The sequence below is a fragment of the Pseudozyma hubeiensis genome (assembly GCF_000403515.1).
Source record: "Pseudozyma hubeiensis SY62 DNA, scaffold: PHS58, whole genome shotgun sequence".
NCBI lineage: Eukaryota > Fungi > Basidiomycota > Ustilaginomycetes > Ustilaginales > Ustilaginaceae > Pseudozyma > Pseudozyma hubeiensis.
Window position 1 is genome coordinate 121,479 of NW_012133840.1, and position 19,012 is coordinate 140,490.

The window sequence follows — 19,012 nt, forward strand, 5'->3', positions numbered from 1 at the left end:
GCTACGCACCGTCATGAGCCGGTCATCGCTCAGAGATGCTGCTTCGATAGCATCTACGATCTGCAAGATCGCCAAAGGTGTGGTCTTGTCACCCAATGGCTCCAATCCGGCCGCGAAGAGCGCACCGCTGCGACCATGGCCAACGCAGGTGGTGGCGAAGTCATCAGCGCCGGAACCCTCGGATGTAGCCAGTGGCTCAAAATCTCACGGTATCGGTGACCAGAACGAAGCGTCCACCTCCGGATCGGATGTGGTGCCGCTTCCGACCAGGCCTTGGCCCAGCAAGAGCGGCAGAGTCAACGAGACCTTGACGCCGCAAGTACCATTAAGCTCTTCCGCCGAAAGCGCAGATTCGCTCCAAGAGTCCTCTGGGGAGCCGGTCTCTGCAGCGATACCATTCGAGCCGCCCAAGCCGACGCCAATACCAAGACAGCATGCCGCTCCTGCGGCCACATTCATCAAGAATGACAGCGAGTTTAAAGAGTCGGCTGCACCATCGCACGCTTCGCCAGCTGGCACACAGCCTCCGCTGCTGAAAAGAGATGCGAAGTCTGTCCCGGAGATGGATCTTAAGACGACCTTGATGCAGGCTCCATCACATACCCAAGATACCTCAACACCAGTCGACCAAACCGCAGCATCCGCCGACAGCCTCGACAAACCACCAATACCCGCCGCAGAATCGTCATTCAACGACTTTCAAGAGTACGACGCCGTCAGAGAATCAAAGCACGTGCCTCTGCGAGCAGCCAAGGTGCCATCGTCACGTCTCGGACGTCTCTTTCACTACGGCGGTCTTGGTGCTGGCTTGGCCTTCGGAGCCGCCGGGTCCCTTCTTCGAGGCGCATCTCCTGCAGGCGTAGACGGACAAGCTTCGAGCAGCCCGTTCATGTCGGAGCAGAACGTGGCTCGGCTAGTAGACAAGCTCTCGACGATGAGAGGTGCAGCTCTCAAGCTCGGTCAATTTCTTTCGATACAAGAGACCAAGCTGCTACCACCGCAGATCGAGCAAGTGTTGCTTCGCGTGCAGAACAGCGCAAATTACATGCCAGTGTGGCAGATGAACAAGGTCATGAGCCAGGAGCTCGGTGGCTCGGATTGGCGAGAACGACACTTCAAAGAGTTCGACGACATCCCCTTCGCCAGTGCTTCGATCGGTCAGGTGCATTCTGCCGTGCTGCGAGACGATCACCCAGATCCGCAGTTGGCAGGCAAACAGGTGGCTGTCAAGGTGCAGTTCCCAGGTGTGTTGGAGTCGATCGATTCCGACCTCTCGTATTTGCGCTGGCTCGTATCGGCGTCGGCGTTGCTTCCTAAGGGTCTCTTCCTCGAGAACACGCTGCGAGTGCTGGGCAGAGAGCTCAAGGACGAGTGCGACTACGAGCGCGAAGCCGAGATGGGCCGTCGCTTTGGTGCCATCCTGCAGGATTCCACCGAGTTTGAGGTACCAACGGTGGTCGACAGTCTCTGCACAGGTAAAGTGCTCACCACCGAAATGATGCGCGGCCGACCGCTCAGTCAGGCGTCTCGCTACCCGCAGGCCACACGAGACCGCATCGCCCAGTCCATTCTCCATCTCTCGCTTTCGGAACTTTTCCGCTTCCGCCTCATGCAGACCGATCCGAACTGGTCAAACTTCCTCTACAACGAGCGCACAGGCAAGATCCAGCTTATCGACTTTGGAGCTACGCGCGAGTACTCGAAGGAGTTCATGGACAAGTGGCTCCAGATGCTGCAAGCCGCGATTGCGGGCAACTACGATGAGTGTCTTGCGTGGTCTAGGAAAGTCGGCTATTTGACGGGAGAGGAGAGTGAAGGGATGGAAAAGGCGCATGTCGACTCGATGATTGCTCTCGGGGAACCTTTCCGCCCCGATGCGCCGGATCCGTATCCGTTCGAGCACCAGACCATCACAGATCGTGTCAAGGCTCAGATCCCGCTCATGCTCCGCGAACGTTTGACGCCACCACCGCAGGAAACCTACAGCTTGAATCGCAAGCTCAGTGGTGCTTTCCTGCTCTGTGCGCGTCTCAAGGCTCACGTCAGCTGCCGCAAACTCTTCGAGGCCATTGAATCAGACTATAAGCTTGGGCCTGCCGCTGAAGCTGGAAACATGGGGTCTTCTGTAGATGCCGGTCGAGCAAACAGCCCGTTCGGATCACCCGAGCAACGGAGACAATTTCACAGCGCCTTTCGAGCAGCGCAACTGCAACAAGATCGCCGTGGGGGACGCAGATATGGACGAAATCTCGCTGATCGTTTCCCACGATCCAAGGTCGTTCTGTCGAGCGAAAACATCGATCCCTCAACCGGCTCTACCAAAGTCGGCGACGAAGTCGAATCGCTAGCTTCGAATCCAACAGGCTCAACGTCGATCCAAGAGACGCCTGCCAACACGATTGAGATTGAAAGTAAATCCGGTGTTGATCTCACAAGAGGAGCTACGCCCGCCGAAGTGACAACCCCCTCGACAGCCGACTCGGCTTCCGAGGTCAAGCCCGCAGGTGCTCCATCAGAGACGAGCATGGGACCAACAGTGGTTCGCGGGATCGTGATCCCACTCAAACCTCCACCTCCAGGACCGGAGGAATGCTGCATGTCCGGTTGCGCTCACTGCGCCTACGACATCTACGCCGAAGACCTCGAAGACTTTCACTCGCGGCTCTCGTCCGTTCGCACTCAGCTGACGCAGCTCTCACCACCAGTGACGCGACAAGAGTGGCGCCAAGATCTGCTGGGAGACTATCCCTCTTCGGACGGCAGTGCGGGGTCGAAGGAGGATATGAAGGAACGAGCGCAACGCGAGGTGGATCGCGTCATCAGCGATTTGGATCCCACGATGAAGGCGTTTCTCGAGATGGAGCGCAAGCTGAAGAAGCAGGAGAGGCAGAAGACTGTCTAGACCATGTCCACTTGCACCGGAAGAACAGACAGAATCAATGTTGACAAGCTATGAGAATGTTACATCTCCACCTCGTTATCTCAACCATTTTCTGCCCGATTCGAAATTTTCCTCTCGCGAGATGAGAAGCGTGACCTGCCTTTCATGCCTGATGATGATTTCGGACAGCAGCTGAAATCCCAAAACGGACGGGCCACCGTAGCGACAGCTTTTCTATGGAATTCGACTTGGAGATTTCTAAGCTGAACAACCGCTGCCGTGTGCGAAATTGGTGATCTTGAAAAACGATTCGGCTGCCGATCTGCTCTTGTGGACCGCCGTGCTCCACACACACAACCCAATTCACGCTACTGAGCAGCACGACACACACACACACACACTCGGCAAGGTAAGGAGCTTTCATTCTTCTTTCCATCATCCACACCATATTTTGATTGCTCTAGCTCTTACATTGAGATCGCCGCGAAAGCACAGCATTGCTTACATCACATTTCACCCCATTGCGTCTCAAGTGGCCTCTCGAATAGGTCGAGCCACAGCCCGTTCTTTACGTTCTCGCTATCATAAGCGCTTCACACATCATCAACGCCGGGGTAGAGATCTCGAATCCACGTACACCCTTCACACCGTCTCCATTTCCCCGAAGGCTTCTTCAAGATGGAAGGCATCAACGCAGACACCGACCTCTCCACGCTCACCGACGCCCAACGTCTCGAACTCGCCTCTCGTCTGCAGGATGAGTCCAACTCTCACCAGCCGCTCATCTCCGCCGTCGAACCCATCGAGGTGCTCGAGAAGGAGTATGCGTCCAATCCCGCCTTCCTCGGCAAGATTAGGTGGCTGAAGGAGGAAGCAGGGTTCATCGGTCTGCGACGTGCCAAGGGAGATGGAGATTGCTTCTATCGCGCCTTCGCGTTCGCCTTCATCTACAAGATCATGACCATGAAGGATCGACCCATGCACCACTTCACCGTCAAGCACGTGGAATCCACGCTGCAGCTGCTCAAACAGGCAGGGTTCGACGAAGACGTGGTGACCGACTTCTACGAGCCCCTCAAAAACTTGCTCGCCCGCATGTACTCGACCGATCCCGAATCCAAAGAGCTCAACGAACACGCCCTCGTCGAGACCATGAACAATCCGGAACACTCCAACTCCATCGTCGTCTACCTGCGTCTCCTCACCTCGGCCTTCCTCAAACTCAACGCCGACGAATACACCCCTTTCCTCTTCTCGCTCGACAACGTGGATGATGCCTCACCACCGGATATGGCTAGCTTCTGCGCCAACCACGTGGAAGCCATTGGTAAGGAGGCGGATCACGTTCAGATCACCGCCCTCTCGCGCGCGCTCAAGGTCAGCTTGGACGTCGCCTACCTCTCCCCGCAACACGCTCCTCCCGAGACACCCATCGATGAAGAATTCCCCCCTGAAGTCGATACCCTTCACACTTCCACCGAAAACGCAGAAGAGGGCTCTTCGTCAGCATCAATAGCCGTTCCTGGGAAGGATGCGCAGGACAGGAGATCGGCGGCGGAACATCCGGATCGCTGCGACGTCGTCAGGTTCGAAGTCGAAGGCGGTCAGATCACTGAGATCGGCACAATGCTGCTCAGGCCGGGACATTACGATCTGCTCGTAGAGGCGCCCGTCCCCGCTTCGCCGGAACCAGAGATCCCCGCCATCCTCTCAACTTGAACGCCTCTTCAACCTTCCAAGACATCATGTAAAGAAGATCTTAACCCCGTTACGTCGCAACAAACATTATTTCCTACAAAAAATGACTGCACACTGAATGAACCGCCCACATCGTCCACCGACAAGGGTGTCGACTCTTCCCGCACAACGCCGTAGCATGTCCTGCGAGCCACTCCACCCCTCACGGACCGTTCCCACCCGCGTGACCCTGCCCGCCACCGTTGCTTCCCAGCCCCGACGAATTCCACGTGCTCTGAGGCTGCCAGAACGACGTGTGCTCGAAGGACGTCATGTAGTTCCACATGCGTTCCAGCGACTCGGGATCGTCCACCACGTCGGGCATACCAGCTGCAGCAACGGCGGCCGCCACCGCATCGACTCCAGCCTCTGCAGACGTAGCCTCGCTCGCTCCCAGGGCTGTGGGTGAGAGGGATGTAGAGAGCAAGAGATTCGACGCTGGCGCAACGAGTAGATTCGTGCCATCGGCACCGCCTACCGAGGACGACTGGGCCGATGAAGCTGGCCTAGATATGTCGACAGGCCAAGCGACGTTGTTTGCGCTCGTTCCACCGACCGGAGTGAGCATGCCGCCAGCATTGGTGACCGCCACAGTGCCGTCGATCGGCATCTCAGTGAGCAGCTTCTCCATGCTGCTCGGAGCGTCAAAGCTGGTTTCCGCAGCTGCCAGTTGAGACGCAGCGGCCGAAATATCGATGTCCATGCTGTCGCCATCAGCCACAATCAACGGAACCTGAGCCAAAGAGCTAGCCACGTCGCCTCCACCGGCCGAACCTTCCGTTTTCAAGACGGCGTTTGCACCGTTTCCATCCTCGACCGTGCCGCTGACGCCTTCTTCCACTGTGGCACCTGCGACCGAGTCATCTTGCGAACTGACTCCACCTGCTCCGTCGTCTTTCTTCGCTCCGTGTTCGTCCAAGGTGCCCTGAGATAGACCCTCCGCAACGGCGACAGGAGGCGCTGCTACGACCATGGCGGCTGTCGGAGTAGCAGCAGCAGATCGACTATCGCCGGGCGCAAGGCTGCTGGTGGTCACCGACGTCGCCTGCTCGCTGTCCTTGCCCGGCGTTTGCGCTGTCGCACTCGATCCACTCTGCGTCGTCGCTGCAGCAGCAGAAACCGAATTCTCGGGTTCAAACGCAGCCAAAACAGACTTGAGGTAACGGCCGTAGGGCGTGGCAGAGCCGTTGCGGTGTCGCGGCGTCTTGCCTGCATTCGTCATGCTGGTCGCGAGACGGCGGACGAGCGCAAGTAGCGTTTCCTTGTCGGCGAAAGCGTATTTGTGCTGCATGTTGGTCATGCGCACGGCGGATACAGCAGCATAAACCGCCATCACCACTCGATCGTTGGACCACGTCACCAGAGATTCCTCGGTGAAATCGTTGAGCACTGTGTCGATGAGCGAGATGGCAGACGTCCAGCAATCGACAGACACGGAGGATCCAGAAAGGAAGCCTTCGTACTGTTCCGTAGAACCGAGGACCAGCGAGTTGATCAAAAGGCGTGAATGGTAGTAAAAGAGCTTGGCGGTGGGCGCCCATCGAACTAGATATTTGCCGGCTGCCGCGCTCGTGTCGACCTCTTTGATCTTATCCTCCGTGTTGATGCACCAAGTCTCCTTCCACTTTTCCAGGTCGGCGTTGGCATTCTTGCGAAAGAATTCGAGACCTGCGAGGCGGCGATCGAACATGCTCTGGCCACCAACGCCCAGGGCTGTTGCCGTTTGCGTCTCATCGAAGCGATCCGGGCTTGTCAGGTACGTGTCGAAGGCCTCGGTGTGTTGAGCCGTGATGCGACGCAGCTTAATCAAGCTGACCAGCGAGACGTCCTCAGGCAGCGCAAAGTCCTGTCGATGCCACATGGAGCTCTGCACGATCATTCGGTCTTCTGATATAGTCCATGGTCGACCGGTCTGAGCGCTCAACGTTCGGTCGTAAAGGAAGAGGTTGTACCAGAGCCTCTCGCGGTTGCGAACGCGGCGAGCCACCTGCTCGTTGCCGAGCAGATTTTCGCTAGGGGTGACCTTGCGATTCACACCGACCTCGGTGGCTGTGCGGATCGCGAACCCGAGGTATTGCCAGGAGCGATCGTCGACGAGGCGGTTCGTTGGGCGACTGTATGTGGTCAAGATCAAAAAAGCTTGACTAATCTCCACGCTCTTGTGGCCGCCGAGCAAGATCATCGGGAGGAGCTTCTCTTGCCAGTGCCTGTCTAGTGTCGAGGCAAGTTTCGCATCTTGCGGTGTATCTGAGAAGCGAGCAGCCATGGCCGAAATTACAGTTGTGAGGAAAGCCGAGCGCATACGTACGAACGCGACACTGTGAAGGAAAGGGTCGAAGAGATCCAGCACCGGGTTGATGCGTGCAAAGAAGACGTCGAAGAGCCTCTCGAGCTCTTTCAGCTCGACCAAGCCAAGCTCGACGGGGTCCAAGCCTTCTGTATCGTCGTTCTTGCTGTGGAACAAGCTCAAATTGAAGTAGCCTTTGCGGGAGGCACCAGCTTCGCCTTCGCCGCCGGAAGTGACGCCGCCAGCATCCTTGCGTGGTGCGATGGTCACGATAGTCACCTGCTTGCCCTTGGCGGTGTCCGGTATGCCTTCCTCATCTACACCGTCGCCGTTCTCTGCATCTGTGTCCCATTCAGCAAGCCTCCTGCGACGGGTAGGGAGGCCTCCACCGCGGGCCGCACGGGAGCGCCCTCGCTTGCGTTTACCCAGCATGGCTGTCGTGACCTCGTCGGCGGGAGACTCGATCATCTCGCCGGGTGAAGCTCCATTCATGGCGGAAACAGCGCCCTGCTTTTGGCCCGTGGTCGCACCAGCGGAGACGCTGCTGCCTGTAGTGACAGCATCGCCGCTAACACCTCCAGGACTAGATCCGTATCCGCGACGCGCTTGTGCTTTGCCTTCGCGGTACTCCCAAGCTTCGTGATCCAGAGTGGAAGGAGTGAGGACGTTGGGTCGGCCAAGAGTTGCGCCTAACGTGACCTTTGCCGCAGACGCCTGACTGCTGCTGGAAGCAGCAGCCGCAAAGGCACCAGATTCTTGCTCGTCCAGAGAAGTGGGAGGGTCCAGTCTCGGAAGCTCGCCTTCTGGAAACGACTTGGAACGCATGGTGTCCTTGAGGAATGCTGGCTGACTACGAGTGGAAGCATCGGGACTTGCCTCGTCGCTCGGAAGTGCTGCTCGGTTCGGATTGAGCAGGGGAGGAAGCACGCGGCTTGAGGGCCAGCCGCGCTGCGCACGTGCAAGGTCGTCCTCCCTTCGTCCGTAGAGAGGACGACCGAGGCCAGTCAAGTTGACTGCAGCGCTCACAGCCATACGGTTGGAAGGCAAAGTGGGCTGAAGGAAACCCATGGTTTCGACCGCCGCCAAAGAACTTCGGCTGCCAGGCTCGACGCGCCCGCCTTCGATGCGGGCAGCAGCTGCATCAGAGGCCTGAGCCAGCAACTTGAGCGGGTTGGAAAGCACGTAGTCGTGCTCCTCGCGAGTGGCGTCGGCATCATCCTCGAGCTCATCCTGCTCGTCCTCGAAATCTTCTTCCGCTTCGTGGTCGTATGCTCCGCTTCGACTTGAAGAATGCTGGTGTTGTGAGGACGGCGGCGCATCACGACGCTGGATTCGGCCTTTGGATGAGCTGCGCTGACTGTTTGAGGATTGGAGCTTCTGCGTCTTGGTGTTGTCAGTATGAGTGGCGTAGTGTGAGATCGAGTTGCTCGCTTTGTGCTGCTGCTGACCCTGTAGTGCAGAAGTGTCTGTACGCCTTGAAGGAGAGAGTTCCAATTTGGCTTTATGATTTCTCTCGGACCCGAGCTGACTGTCCCAGTGTGCGTAGCTGTGGCTCGGCGCTGGGGCGTTGTGTGGATAAGGTCGATTGTGTGCATGAGCAAAGCCATCGTGTTGTTTGGCAGCAGCGGCGGCAGAATGAGAGCTGTGTGGGGAGGAGACAGCCTGAGACTGCGGATGATCGCGCCAGCGTCCAGGACTGGGATGATCGGAGCTGTGACGTCCTTGCGGATACGAGGACGGTGGTTGTGATGGCTGATGCTGATGTTGGTGCTGGTGCTGCTGATGCGAGTGCTGATGTTGATGCGACAACTGATGTTGATGTTGGTGATGCTGAGCCTGATGTGAATGCGGTTGCGGATGGAGCGGTGGTGCATGATGCATCGACTGCGGGTAGCCATACGGCATGCTCGACTGAGCGAGAGTGGAAGGCGCCGACATGGACGTCGACATGCCACCATTAGGGTATTTGTCGGCCGTGCTATGCAAGCGGTCGTCAGGATAGTGCGACGCTTGCAAACCTCTGCTTTGTGCGGGCGGGCCGAAGCTGCTGCCTTGCTTCCAACTGGCATCTCCGAAGTGTTGACGACTGGCGGCGCTTCCTTGGTTCGAGCCAAAAGTGGACTGGTGCGTGTGCGGAGCTCTGTCGGGAGTGCCGCGACCATTGCGAGAGTTGCGCTGGCGCTGCTCGTTGTTGTGATGCGACATGGTGTGATGCGAATCGGATCGGCCGCCGGACGAGGTTGGACGAGTGGAATGCTCAAACGACGTGCCCTCGCTGCTGCGACGTGCCGCTGCTCGCAGGTCCGACGGCACCGAGAAGCGCTTATTTGGCTTTCGACCGCGTTTGTGCTTCTCGAAAAGACACTCTTTCTGATGCTTGACGCAGCGCTTGCATGGGACCTGGCCGTCGGTGGGCGCAGAGCACTTGATCTTGGCCGATCTGCACTCGAGGCAAGCAATCTTGGCGCCCTGCTTGGTTTCGGCACCTCCAGGACCGTCGACGAGTACACGCGGCTTGTCGTCTTGGTCCATGTCCGCCGACGGCGACTGTGTGGATTCGGGAGACGACATGGCGAAGACGGAAAGGCTCTTCAAAAGCAGCTGCAACTTGAGGCACTTGCAGCTTATGAAGTCGAATCTTGATGGGACAATGAATGCGATATGCACCCTCCCACAAGCAAGCTAAGGTGGGCGGTGATGCCTTTCAACTTTCTTGGCGTGAGGAACGTGGGTAGTGCGTCTACAGGCAGGGGCGCGGTGACGTGTGTGAGTCCGGTGTCACGCAGCGTGATGCAATGCTGTGGCAGTCAGTGGGTCTCGGATGAAGGTCCAACGAAAGCTGTGCGAGCCAGTGTGCAGTCCCCTGTCGAATTGTCGTGCGATTACCAGAGCAGAGAGACGGTTTGGCTTTGTTGGCGCGAGTACCGAAGCCTCGAAAGTCGGGCTGATTAAACAGCACAGCGTGAGGGCCGAGTCGAGGTGAAAGTAGGTTGAGACACACCTAGCTTACAAAAGCTCGATGTAGATTATCTCGAGGAGCATGCGTGCACACGCCGCGAAAAGAGGCTTGCCTTGACTTATTCGCTGGTCGACGTCTTCATTGGCAGTCGTTCATGTGAAGCGCGCGTGAGTGGGTTGCGATATGAAAGTCCTGCTTGCGGGCCTGGCGAGCTCTCGGCTGTTCCAAACCTTGGGTGTCAGAGTACAACGACAAGAAGGACGCACTTTGAACTGACGGAAGGAGCGCTTGGAGGATGAGTGTAGGGAGCGTGTCGGACCAAGCAAAGCGGAAGTGTACGACGAGGGGGAAGGGCGGTCGTGGTGGAAGAAGGTCAAGTGGAGATGGATCCAGAGGCACGGACGCGAATTGTTCGGATGCAGAGGGCGGTACAGAGAAAGGTTGAGCTGAGCTTGAAGATTGTCTTGTCTGATCCAGAAAGAACCCAGGCGGTGGTGTGACTTTCAAACGTGATCGTTTTGGCGGAGGCCAAAAAGAAGTTCGTGAGTCGTGGCAGCAGCAGCACCAGCAGCGCTAGCCGCAGCGGAGATGCACGAATGGCCAACTGCAGAGATTTACTTAGCGAAGCCCGCACGCGAAGTGGACACCTCCGCCTTCGCTTTTTCACCAAGAACGGATGGGAAAGCCTCTGTGCGCACCGAAAGCCGGGGTAGAGGAAATTGCTGCTTGGCTGCTGCGTCTTGCTTCTCACTCAGGCCGCCAAGCTGCTTCTGTCCAGTGAATCGGCGGGACACACAAGGCTGCACGCGGGAAAAATAGCTCCAATCGAGCTGAAAAAGCGCGTCTCACCTCAGGTGCAGATCACGACGGACCCTCTATGGAAACGGTAAATTGTGGGAAACGGCCACGAGAGAGCTTCCTGATTCGCCGGTGCAGATCTGTCAAACTGAGGAGGCGTCTTACGCGAGACGAAGCGGGACAGCGCTCTCGGCAGATGAAATCGGATTTGACCGCTCTCTTGACTTGTTTTTAGCTCCTGCGCCTATACGTGGCTTACAGTACCACCTACCTTACTATTCACTGTCAGTCCCGGCTGCTCGGTGACCCACACAAGAAGTGGACTCTCGGAGTGAATGGAATAACAAAAGCGCAGAGGCGGATGTCCCATCGATACGATTTACGTTTCGTTCGATTGGCCAGCGAACAGCTTTGTTGCCCTACATCCTTCTCTCGAAAGCCTGAGTGTTGACGAGAAGCTGACGGAAGATGAAGCTCAGGGCGAAGTGATTGTGCTCCATTGGTGCAATCGTGAGTTGAGGGCGCGTGTGTCGCCGCGCCCGGTGGTTGTCACAGTCTGGTTCGGTCAACTTGCGGCGCTCGACCATCGCCGGTAGCCGAGACGACGGCTAGCCACGCACATTCACACACACAAGACAGCCAGCCAGCGTTGTCTTGCATTTCCGTTGCCGACCAGCCTTTCATCCACTGCAATTTGTCGACCATCGCGCAGAGAGCTGCTGCCAAAATACAAACATTCAACAACACGGACGACAGCTTGATGCAGCTCTTTCCACGCCATGCTTTTGACTTGACACACATCGACTGCCAAATTCGCAGCGAATACGTGAAAACGATGATGAGGGTTTTACGGTGAAACTAGCCGCCGATCTATACAGTACACATGGATCGCGGTGCGATACAAGGGATGAGTCGATGCTGCAAAAGCACGTTGTTCGTGTCGAGCTTTTTGAGCACTCTAGAAGTGGATGGCCTTCGAGTAGGAGGCCATGGCAGCCTCTTTGAAGGCCTCCGACAGGGTAGGGTGCGCGTGGCAGGTGCGGGCGATGTCCTCCGCCGAAGCCTGGTACTCGATGGCAAGTACCGCCGAGGCAATCATCTCACCGGCGTTGGGGCCGATGATGTGCACGCCGAGAACCTTGTCGGTCTCCTTCTCGACGAGGAACTTGACCGTTCCGTCCGAGTCTGCGTTGGTCTTGGCACGCGAGTTGGCCAGGAAGGGGAACTTGCCCACCTTGTACTCGACGCCCTCCTTCTTGAGCTCCTCCTCGTTCTTGCCGACCCAAGCGACCTCGGGGTGCGTGTAGACAACAGCGGGGATGGCGGCGTAGTTGACGTGGCCGTGTCCGGCCTTGATGATCTCGACGGCGGCGATGCCCTCCTCCTCGGCCTTGTGCGCAAGCATGGGTCCGAACGTAGCGTCACCGATGCACTTGACGCCCTTGCAGGTGGTGTTGTACTGGTCGTCGACCACGATGCGTCCGCGCTCGTCCTTCTCAATTCCGACCGCCTCGAGGTTGAGACCGCTGGTGACGGGGCGACGGCCGATGGACACGAGAACCACATCGGCGTCGAGCTGCGACTTTTCCCCAGACTTGGCATCCTCCACGTTGAGCAGCACCTTGCCGTCCTTCTTTTCGGCATCGATCACCTTGGTGCCGAGACGGAACTTGAGACCTTGCTTCTCGAGCGTCTTCTTGAAGCTCTTTGCGATCTCACCGTCGATACCTGCACCGCCGACGGCGTTGAGGAACTCGACGACCTCGACCTTGGCTCCAAGACGGCTCCATACGCTTCCCATCTCGAGACCAATGACACCGGCACCGATGACGATCATCTTCTCGGGTACCTTTTGCAACTCGAGCGCACCGGTGGACGAGACGATCTGCTTCTCGTCGATCTCGATGCCGGGGAAGGGCGTCACCTCGGAACCGGTGGCGATGATGATGTTCTTAGCCTCGACCTCGGTCTCGCCGCCATCGTTGAGAGCGACCTTGACGGTGGTGGGGCTGCTGAAGCTACCGGCACCCTTGAGGTAGTCGACCTTGTTCTTCTTGAAGAGGCCCTCAATACCCTTGGTGAGGCCGGTGACGGCGCTCGACTTGGCCTTGAGCATGGTCTCGAGGTTGAGCGAGATGTTGCCAACGTCGATACCGCGGTTCTTGAAGTCGTGCTGTGCTTGGTGGTAGAGGTGCGAGTTGTTGAGCATGGCCTTGGAAGGGATGCAGCCGACGTTCAAGCACGTGCCTCCGAGCGAGCCACGCTTCTCGACGCAGGCGGTCTTGAGACCGAGCTGAGCCGCCTTGATAGCAGCAACGTAGCCACCAGGGCCGCCTCCGATGACGACGACATCATACGGTTCAGCACCGGTGGCGAGACCACGGCTGTGGACACGCGGGAGCGCCGAAACAACGCGAGGAAGCGTCGAGGCCTGGAACGCCCTCGCCGGGGCAACCGACGATCGCGACAAGAGACCAGCAATCATTGTGTGAGTTGAGGTAGGATGGATGATCTCAAGCAAGCAGCAAGAGATGCAGTGACAACGGGAGAGATCGATGGTGGTGGTTGGCAGATGGCAAGGTGGTACGTGAGGCACGTCGGTCAATTATGTCGAAAAGCCTCGCCTCGCCTCGCCTTTGCAACACACGCTCGCTCTCGTTGCTCTTCGGTGTGTTGCTCCGCGAGAGAGTGGCGGCCGTGCTGAGCCCGATCTGTAGAAAATTCGCGCGCTGCTCAAAACGTGAGCTTAGGAGATAATCGATTCTTCTCGGCTCTATCTAGCTGCTCAGGGTGCAAAGAACAAAAATCGACAGAATTTACGGTATTGCACTCTGCGACATCCCAACAATTTCCGAGCATTTTCTGGCCCAGTTGCGGACACAAGAAGAGAAGGGCAAGCCCGTCGAATCCGAATCCGAAAAGTCAGCAGCGCTCGCATCTCTGACGGCAATATTGTACGCCTCACGGAGACATCCGCCCACAATTCCACTTAAGTTATTCCCACCGCGGCCTAGATTCGGAAGCAAGGGTCTTTGGATCCCTTGCAACGATCGGGACGAGCGAGAGCGACGATACGATCTCGCCCCCACGCCTCTGCTTTCTGTGACCGGCGGTGAGGCGAGGCGATGCGATGCGAGCGTGAATACGGCCATGCACGTCAACTAACTTAACTAACTTTCCTCCACATGTCAGGTTGACGCTTCGCCAACTGTAGCTTTGCAACATGTCCTCCGGCCTCGAGCTCGGGCCTGCTACGTGACCCAGCTCCATCCATTCGCACGATCCATCACTGCTCGTCCTTCAGAACGACTCTTGTCCTCGTGTCCTCCATTTCGCCGGAAGTCGCTGAATGGCGATACGGAGCGACACCGCATTGATCGACGACATCGTCTTACAGCGTATATTAAGAATCAGCGACTGCACCCATCACGAGATCCCAGACGGAGTTCGACCGGTGAATCCTGCTCTTGCTGATGTCGGGCTGATCAACATCGCGAGCGCTCCTTGTGCTACTGCATCTTTTGACCTCCTCGTCTGTCGCGCTCTTCCTCGCGCATCTGCCATGACCTAGCGGCGGAGGAGAGACCATCATGGAACCGGGCTGGCTTGACGGCCGCCGCAGGATGGCGGCCGCGGACACTACATTCAGTGCAATCGAGCAACTTCCCCACGAGATTCTGCTGGACATTTTCGCTCATCTCGATGCTGCTGCTTTGGCACGACTCTCAGCTACCAGCTCCCGGATTCGCCAGGTGGCGCTGCAGGACGTTCTGTGGAAGCCCTTCGTCACACGTGCCATCTACTCGCTAAGTCCTCCAGTACATGGTCCAGGTATTCATCCCCTCGAGTCCGCACTGCCTCTCTGGCATCCCGACTTTGGTTTGCAAGCCGACGTCGTCCATCCTCCCTCCTGGCCGACGTTACGCGAGTATGTTCACCAAGACCCTGCTGATCGCTCGAAACCGGTCGAGCCTGACCTGGACCTACATCAGTTTCAGGATGCGATATCGTTTTACCAGGTCTACGCCTCTTTCATTCGAGTCGCTGAGGCTTTGCTGGGATGGTGGGCTGCCGATGTGCCGTTCTACGGCATGGTCATCCGCATCGTCCTCGACATGCATTTCAGCGACGCGATCGAGCACGCGACAGCTTCTACAGACGACGGATCCCGGTCCACTCCGAGCGCCCCGGCCTTCAATCCCTCTGCCTCTGCCGGTGCGATGAAATCGTCGCCCTCAATCGTCTGCCAGCGGGTTTACCCAACCAACCGTCTTCAAGGCCTCGACAACGATAGGGAGCGATGGTCCGAGGTCACGGGCTTTCCGATGCCAGCCAACTCAGCAGTGATAGGTCAAGGCACCATCCTCAGGCGGAGCTTGACGCAAATTCGTACCGATCTCTGCGAGCCAGGCATCCGAACAGAGGATTTGTGGCATTTCAGCTGGGATGATGTCCGGCGCCAATGCATTCTTCCCGCGAAGCTCGTCGCGCCTCCAAGTAAAACATCATCATCATCATCATCATCGTCATCGTCATCGTCGTCGTCATCACATCCGGAGACTGGAACCATCAGCCAAAGCGATAGTAGGGGCGCGATCCGAGCTCATATCTCGAGTCAATCTTGGCTCAGGAGTCTGGACCCTCAAGATGCACCCGTCAGACCACCCCGCATCCCTCGTGCAGCCACCATAGTCCTTAATGACGATGACCAGGACGAGGATGAAGCGGACCTGCTTGAAGACGAAGTCGAAGAGGGATGGGTTGTGAGACAAATGGCTCGAGCACCCGACTTCTTCAACTTGGGTTTCGACCTCGAGGAGGACGATCCGGCCCAGGACATCTTGAGGCGACTCATGGCTGGCCCGCACAGACACGCTGTGGATGATGCCGAGCACCACGTCTATCCGTTCTCGGACGCCGTTTCGGCGCGTCTGGACGAAGGTGCAGAGGACGTTGACGTGCGTGTCTCGACGGATACTTGGCAGCCATATGTACATGCAAACGAGCGCAACGCCGCCTTCGTACAATCCCCTTTGGTCGTGACGCCACGGCCTCCAACCATCTTTCCTCCGCCGGCGCTGCTTCCGGCCATCCGCTCGCCGCCTTGGAGTCGCCTCGGAAGCGTACAAATTGGCGTCTCTGACATCTGGGAGACGATGTCAGCGAACCGCAGATGGCTGATCGAGGGCGAAAGGTTGACGATCGACTGTCTCGTCATGAGTCCTCCGCCACCGTACCGACCGTGGCCGATTCAAGCTCATGCTCTCGAAAATGGACCGCGCTTCTTTCCCATCTGCAATCCCAGACGCTCATCGGCACTGCCGAAGCCTGCGATCAGCTCGACAGACTCGGTGGCGTATCAACACCTGCCTCTGCCGCCGCGTCTCGATCCAGCACACGTCGACTTTGACTGGAGTGCCGTTGAAGGGCTCTACAGCATGACCTACGGTCCTCACGGAATCGAGCTGCTCTACATTCGGGCCCGAGAGCTAACCTCGCTCGACTTTGAGCCCGACGATCGGCTGCCAGCATGGCCCGCAGAGCCTTTGCTGTCGGACGATGACATGTACGAGCAGACACGGATCAATCGACGAAGTGCAGCACGTGTCGGCGCGCGGGTTCTCGAAGCAGTCAAGGTGCTAGGCGATCCCAACATTCCGCGTGGACAAATCACATGGAGGGCATTCATCGACGATCCGGGCAGAAGCGGCGTGGCATGGCGTCCACCGCCTGCTGGGTTCCGCAAACACACGCCGTGGCCGTTGCGTCCTCCACAGGCGATCAGTAGTCAGGACGAAAGATCGCCTGGGCTCGTACTGCCGGCGCATGGACGGGTGGCGGGAGAAGGGTTTGTTGGACCAGGATGGGCGACGGCGCTCGCATGCATCTCGAGCATCGATGAGATCCAGATTTGGTGGCAGCCCATGTACAAGATTTCGATCGCCAAGAAGCTGATTGGCGTCTGAGGGATGTCATCCGGTCTGTTGGAATGCAGCATCGTTACATGTACTGTGTCCGCTTCTGAATTCTTTTGCACGTGCTCGATTGTGAACTCATGCCTGTGTTGTCGAGATCGAGAGGCTGCTGCATACATGGGCGTCAATTCAGTAGCTGCTATGCTATGGATACAGCACCAGGAGCTGGGATCATGACGTCCTGCACTTCGGCTCAGAAGGCTTTGACGGGTTGATTCTTACAAATCGCTTGACTGCGCCCATCGGGAGGTCCTTCTCAGCAGAGGCATCGGGCGGAAGCACCAGACCGTCGGTCTAAGCGGCCAAAACCCGTCCGAGCCTCAACCTCATTCTCACTTCATACAGTGCCTCGTCAGCCACGTTGAGCTCAAAGAAGCTTTACCCCACAGCTTCGATGCGCATGCCATGCAGACATGCCGGATAGTTGAGGTGTCCAAGATGTCAACGTTATCTTCCCCGCAAATGGACTCTTGTGATATTGTCCACGGTATCTATTGTCCACGGAGGCTGGAAACCACTTTGGTCCCTGCCCCGGAGCAGAGTGAAGTGGATCGAGCTGAATCGGGTCTGCTGGCAAGGATCGATCCTGATCCACTAGCGTTGCAGCCTCCGCCTGATGATCTGGCAAGACCGGGAGACACTGGCACGATTCTGTTGTCTTGCCAAGAAGTGACAGCGCGATTTGCTGTGTCGGAACAGATTCCGAAGCGCTCATTTGTGACAGCGCAGCTGAACACTGGAATTCGTTTTGACATTTCAATTTCCGCTTGTCCAAATAAACGTAGGAAGGTCTCTAAACGAAGCCGATCAATTTGCCGCGTTGATGCTGCCGCCGTCTCGATGGGAGAAGCCACTGTTTGCGGCTCGGCAACCAGCCAGCAGGCTCTTCTCGCATCTCTAGCTTCTCGAAGGCAAGTCCCAAAGCTTGAGCGAGGTCTGTGATTGCAACTTTGCTCTCCATACCATCTGTTTGACTTGAAGGAAGAAGGTCCGCCGAGCACAGGCTCGCGACACAGAGATGCAAAGACCACATCATCCATGAGAAGGAAAGGGGCCTTCGGCGCGGACAATCGAACGGCTTGCTCCCTCAGTTTACGACTAATCGCAGCGACGTAACGCTTCACCATTGTCGACCGCGAAGAAATTTTCCTCCCATTTGCAGTCTAGGGAGAGAGATCTGATTCGCACACTGCAGAAATCCTGCGCCACCAACTCGGTGCATCGGAAGTTTAAGCGAGCCTTCGACCAGCTGACGTTGCGCTGCGCGTGCATTGCCGTGGGTCAATTTAATTTTTTTCTGCTGTTCGGAAGATTTTTCGAGCGGCGGCTGTCAAGGACAACTTCTGTTGCTTCGCTTTTCAATCGCCAGGTCGAAACACGAATCCTAAGGGATCATGGTGTACTCGTCAGATTCTGAATGCTGACAGGAAGCTACGTATAGTAGCCTCAAGAGCTGCTTTCAAGGAAGGGAACGTCGCACTGAGCAGCAGGAAAAAGGCTCGACCATCGATTGTATTAACAATATACTCTCCTAAGTCGCCGGGTGTGGCCAGTGAGATGCGAGAATTCAACTAATTCTGTGATTGGCTTGTAGATCTACCGTGTCGGAACAGCCGTCAAGCGCACGCTTTGAGCGGGCTGGTTCCGAGAACTGCGTGATCCTGCGGGTGCAAATCGGCCACATGACCAGAGTACGAAGACTTCCTGGCGGTCAAGAGACTTGGTCTGGGCAGCTGTATACACGGTATCACACACCTCGGCTGAAGCAATGAAGTACCAGGTGTGGTTACTTCACTTCCCAGCTTTGCGTTCGTTCTCGGCGGAGACTCAGCGTACAGGCACTCAGGGGCCAAGAGAGTGGAGGACTATACAGTCCGGCTCGCGAGGGCTCCGGCTTGAGCGAGGAAGCTGTGGTTGCAAAACCCCTAGCGCAGCTTCTGCGTCGATGTAGAACGTGACAGAGCCTCTCTGACAACGATGGACTCCGCATTCCGTCCTGAAGCGAGTCACGACACCTCACTGCAGGGAACTCCAAACTGTACCCTTGCCTTTCCTTCTTCGCTTCTGTCGGCTCTTCCGTTGACCTCCAACCTCGGATTGTCCAACCAGCCCTTGGTCCGTTCAGTCTGCACGTCCTTCCTCTCACCACCACATTCGGCCACCTTTCCTAATCCACTCCCACATCAGACGCAACCCTTTGGCGCATCTACCGGAAGCCGTTCGTATCCGCTTTTGCACGGACTTCATCAGAATCGGCCGCAATCACTCCAAAGTCGACTCCGGACCAACTCGGCGCCCCGTCTATTCTTCTATCTGCGACTCGACCCAAGCTGTCGTCCAGCAGGGCAAGAAAAGCTCCGTTCCTGACAATCTTC

At 57.2% G+C, this 19,012-nt stretch overlaps 7 protein-coding genes across 7 annotated transcripts; 4 read left to right on the top strand and 3 right to left on the bottom strand.

Moving 5' to 3' along the window:
- Positions 1 to 13: 13 nt before the first annotated feature.
- Positions 14 to 2,902, top strand: PHSY_006153 (potential mitochondrial chaperonin; the record flags this gene model as incomplete). Its single annotated transcript, XM_012336756.1, has 1 exon — positions 14 to 2,902. The coding sequence occupies one exon, from the start codon at positions 14 to 16 to the stop codon at positions 2,900 to 2,902; it is 2,889 nt and encodes a 962-aa protein (XP_012192146.1).
- A 657-nt stretch (positions 2,903 to 3,559) lies between these two features.
- Positions 3,560 to 4,600, top strand: PHSY_006154 (hypothetical protein; the record flags this gene model as incomplete). Its single annotated transcript, XM_012336757.1, has 1 exon — positions 3,560 to 4,600. One exon carries the CDS (start codon positions 3,560 to 3,562, stop codon positions 4,598 to 4,600), a length of 1,041 nt encoding a protein of 346 aa, XP_012192147.1.
- Positions 4,601 to 4,781: 181 nt separating this feature from the next.
- Positions 4,782 to 11,249, bottom strand: PHSY_006155 (hypothetical protein; the record flags this gene model as incomplete). Its single annotated transcript, XM_012336758.1, has 2 exons — positions 4,782 to 9,543; positions 11,086 to 11,249. 2 exons carry the CDS (start codon positions 11,247 to 11,249, stop codon positions 4,782 to 4,784), a joined length of 4,926 nt encoding a protein of 1,641 aa, XP_012192148.1.
- A 371-nt stretch (positions 11,250 to 11,620) lies between these two features.
- On the bottom strand, positions 11,621 to 13,600 carry PHSY_006156 (hypothetical protein; the record flags this gene model as incomplete). Its single annotated transcript, XM_012336759.1, has 2 exons — positions 11,621 to 13,046; positions 13,509 to 13,600. The coding sequence occupies 2 exons, from the start codon at positions 13,598 to 13,600 to the stop codon at positions 11,621 to 11,623; spliced, it is 1,518 nt and encodes a 505-aa protein (XP_012192149.1).
- Positions 13,601 to 14,011: 411 nt separating this feature from the next.
- Positions 14,012 to 14,233, top strand: PHSY_006157 (beta-1,3-glucanosyltransferase; the record flags this gene model as incomplete). The annotated part of the gene is made up of 1 exon (XM_012336760.1): positions 14,012 to 14,233. The coding sequence occupies one exon, from the start codon at positions 14,012 to 14,014 to the stop codon at positions 14,231 to 14,233; it is 222 nt and encodes a 73-aa protein (XP_012192150.1).
- A 52-nt stretch (positions 14,234 to 14,285) lies between these two features.
- On the top strand, positions 14,286 to 16,628 carry PHSY_006158 (hypothetical protein; the record flags this gene model as incomplete). The annotated part of the gene is made up of 1 exon (XM_012336761.1): positions 14,286 to 16,628. The coding sequence occupies one exon, from the start codon at positions 14,286 to 14,288 to the stop codon at positions 16,626 to 16,628; it is 2,343 nt and encodes a 780-aa protein (XP_012192151.1).
- A 500-nt stretch (positions 16,629 to 17,128) lies between these two features.
- Positions 17,129 to 17,764, bottom strand: PHSY_006159 (hypothetical protein; the record flags this gene model as incomplete). The annotated part of the gene is made up of 1 exon (XM_012336762.1): positions 17,129 to 17,764. One exon carries the CDS (start codon positions 17,762 to 17,764, stop codon positions 17,129 to 17,131), a length of 636 nt encoding a protein of 211 aa, XP_012192152.1.
- Positions 17,765 to 19,012: the final 1,248 nt, after the last annotated feature.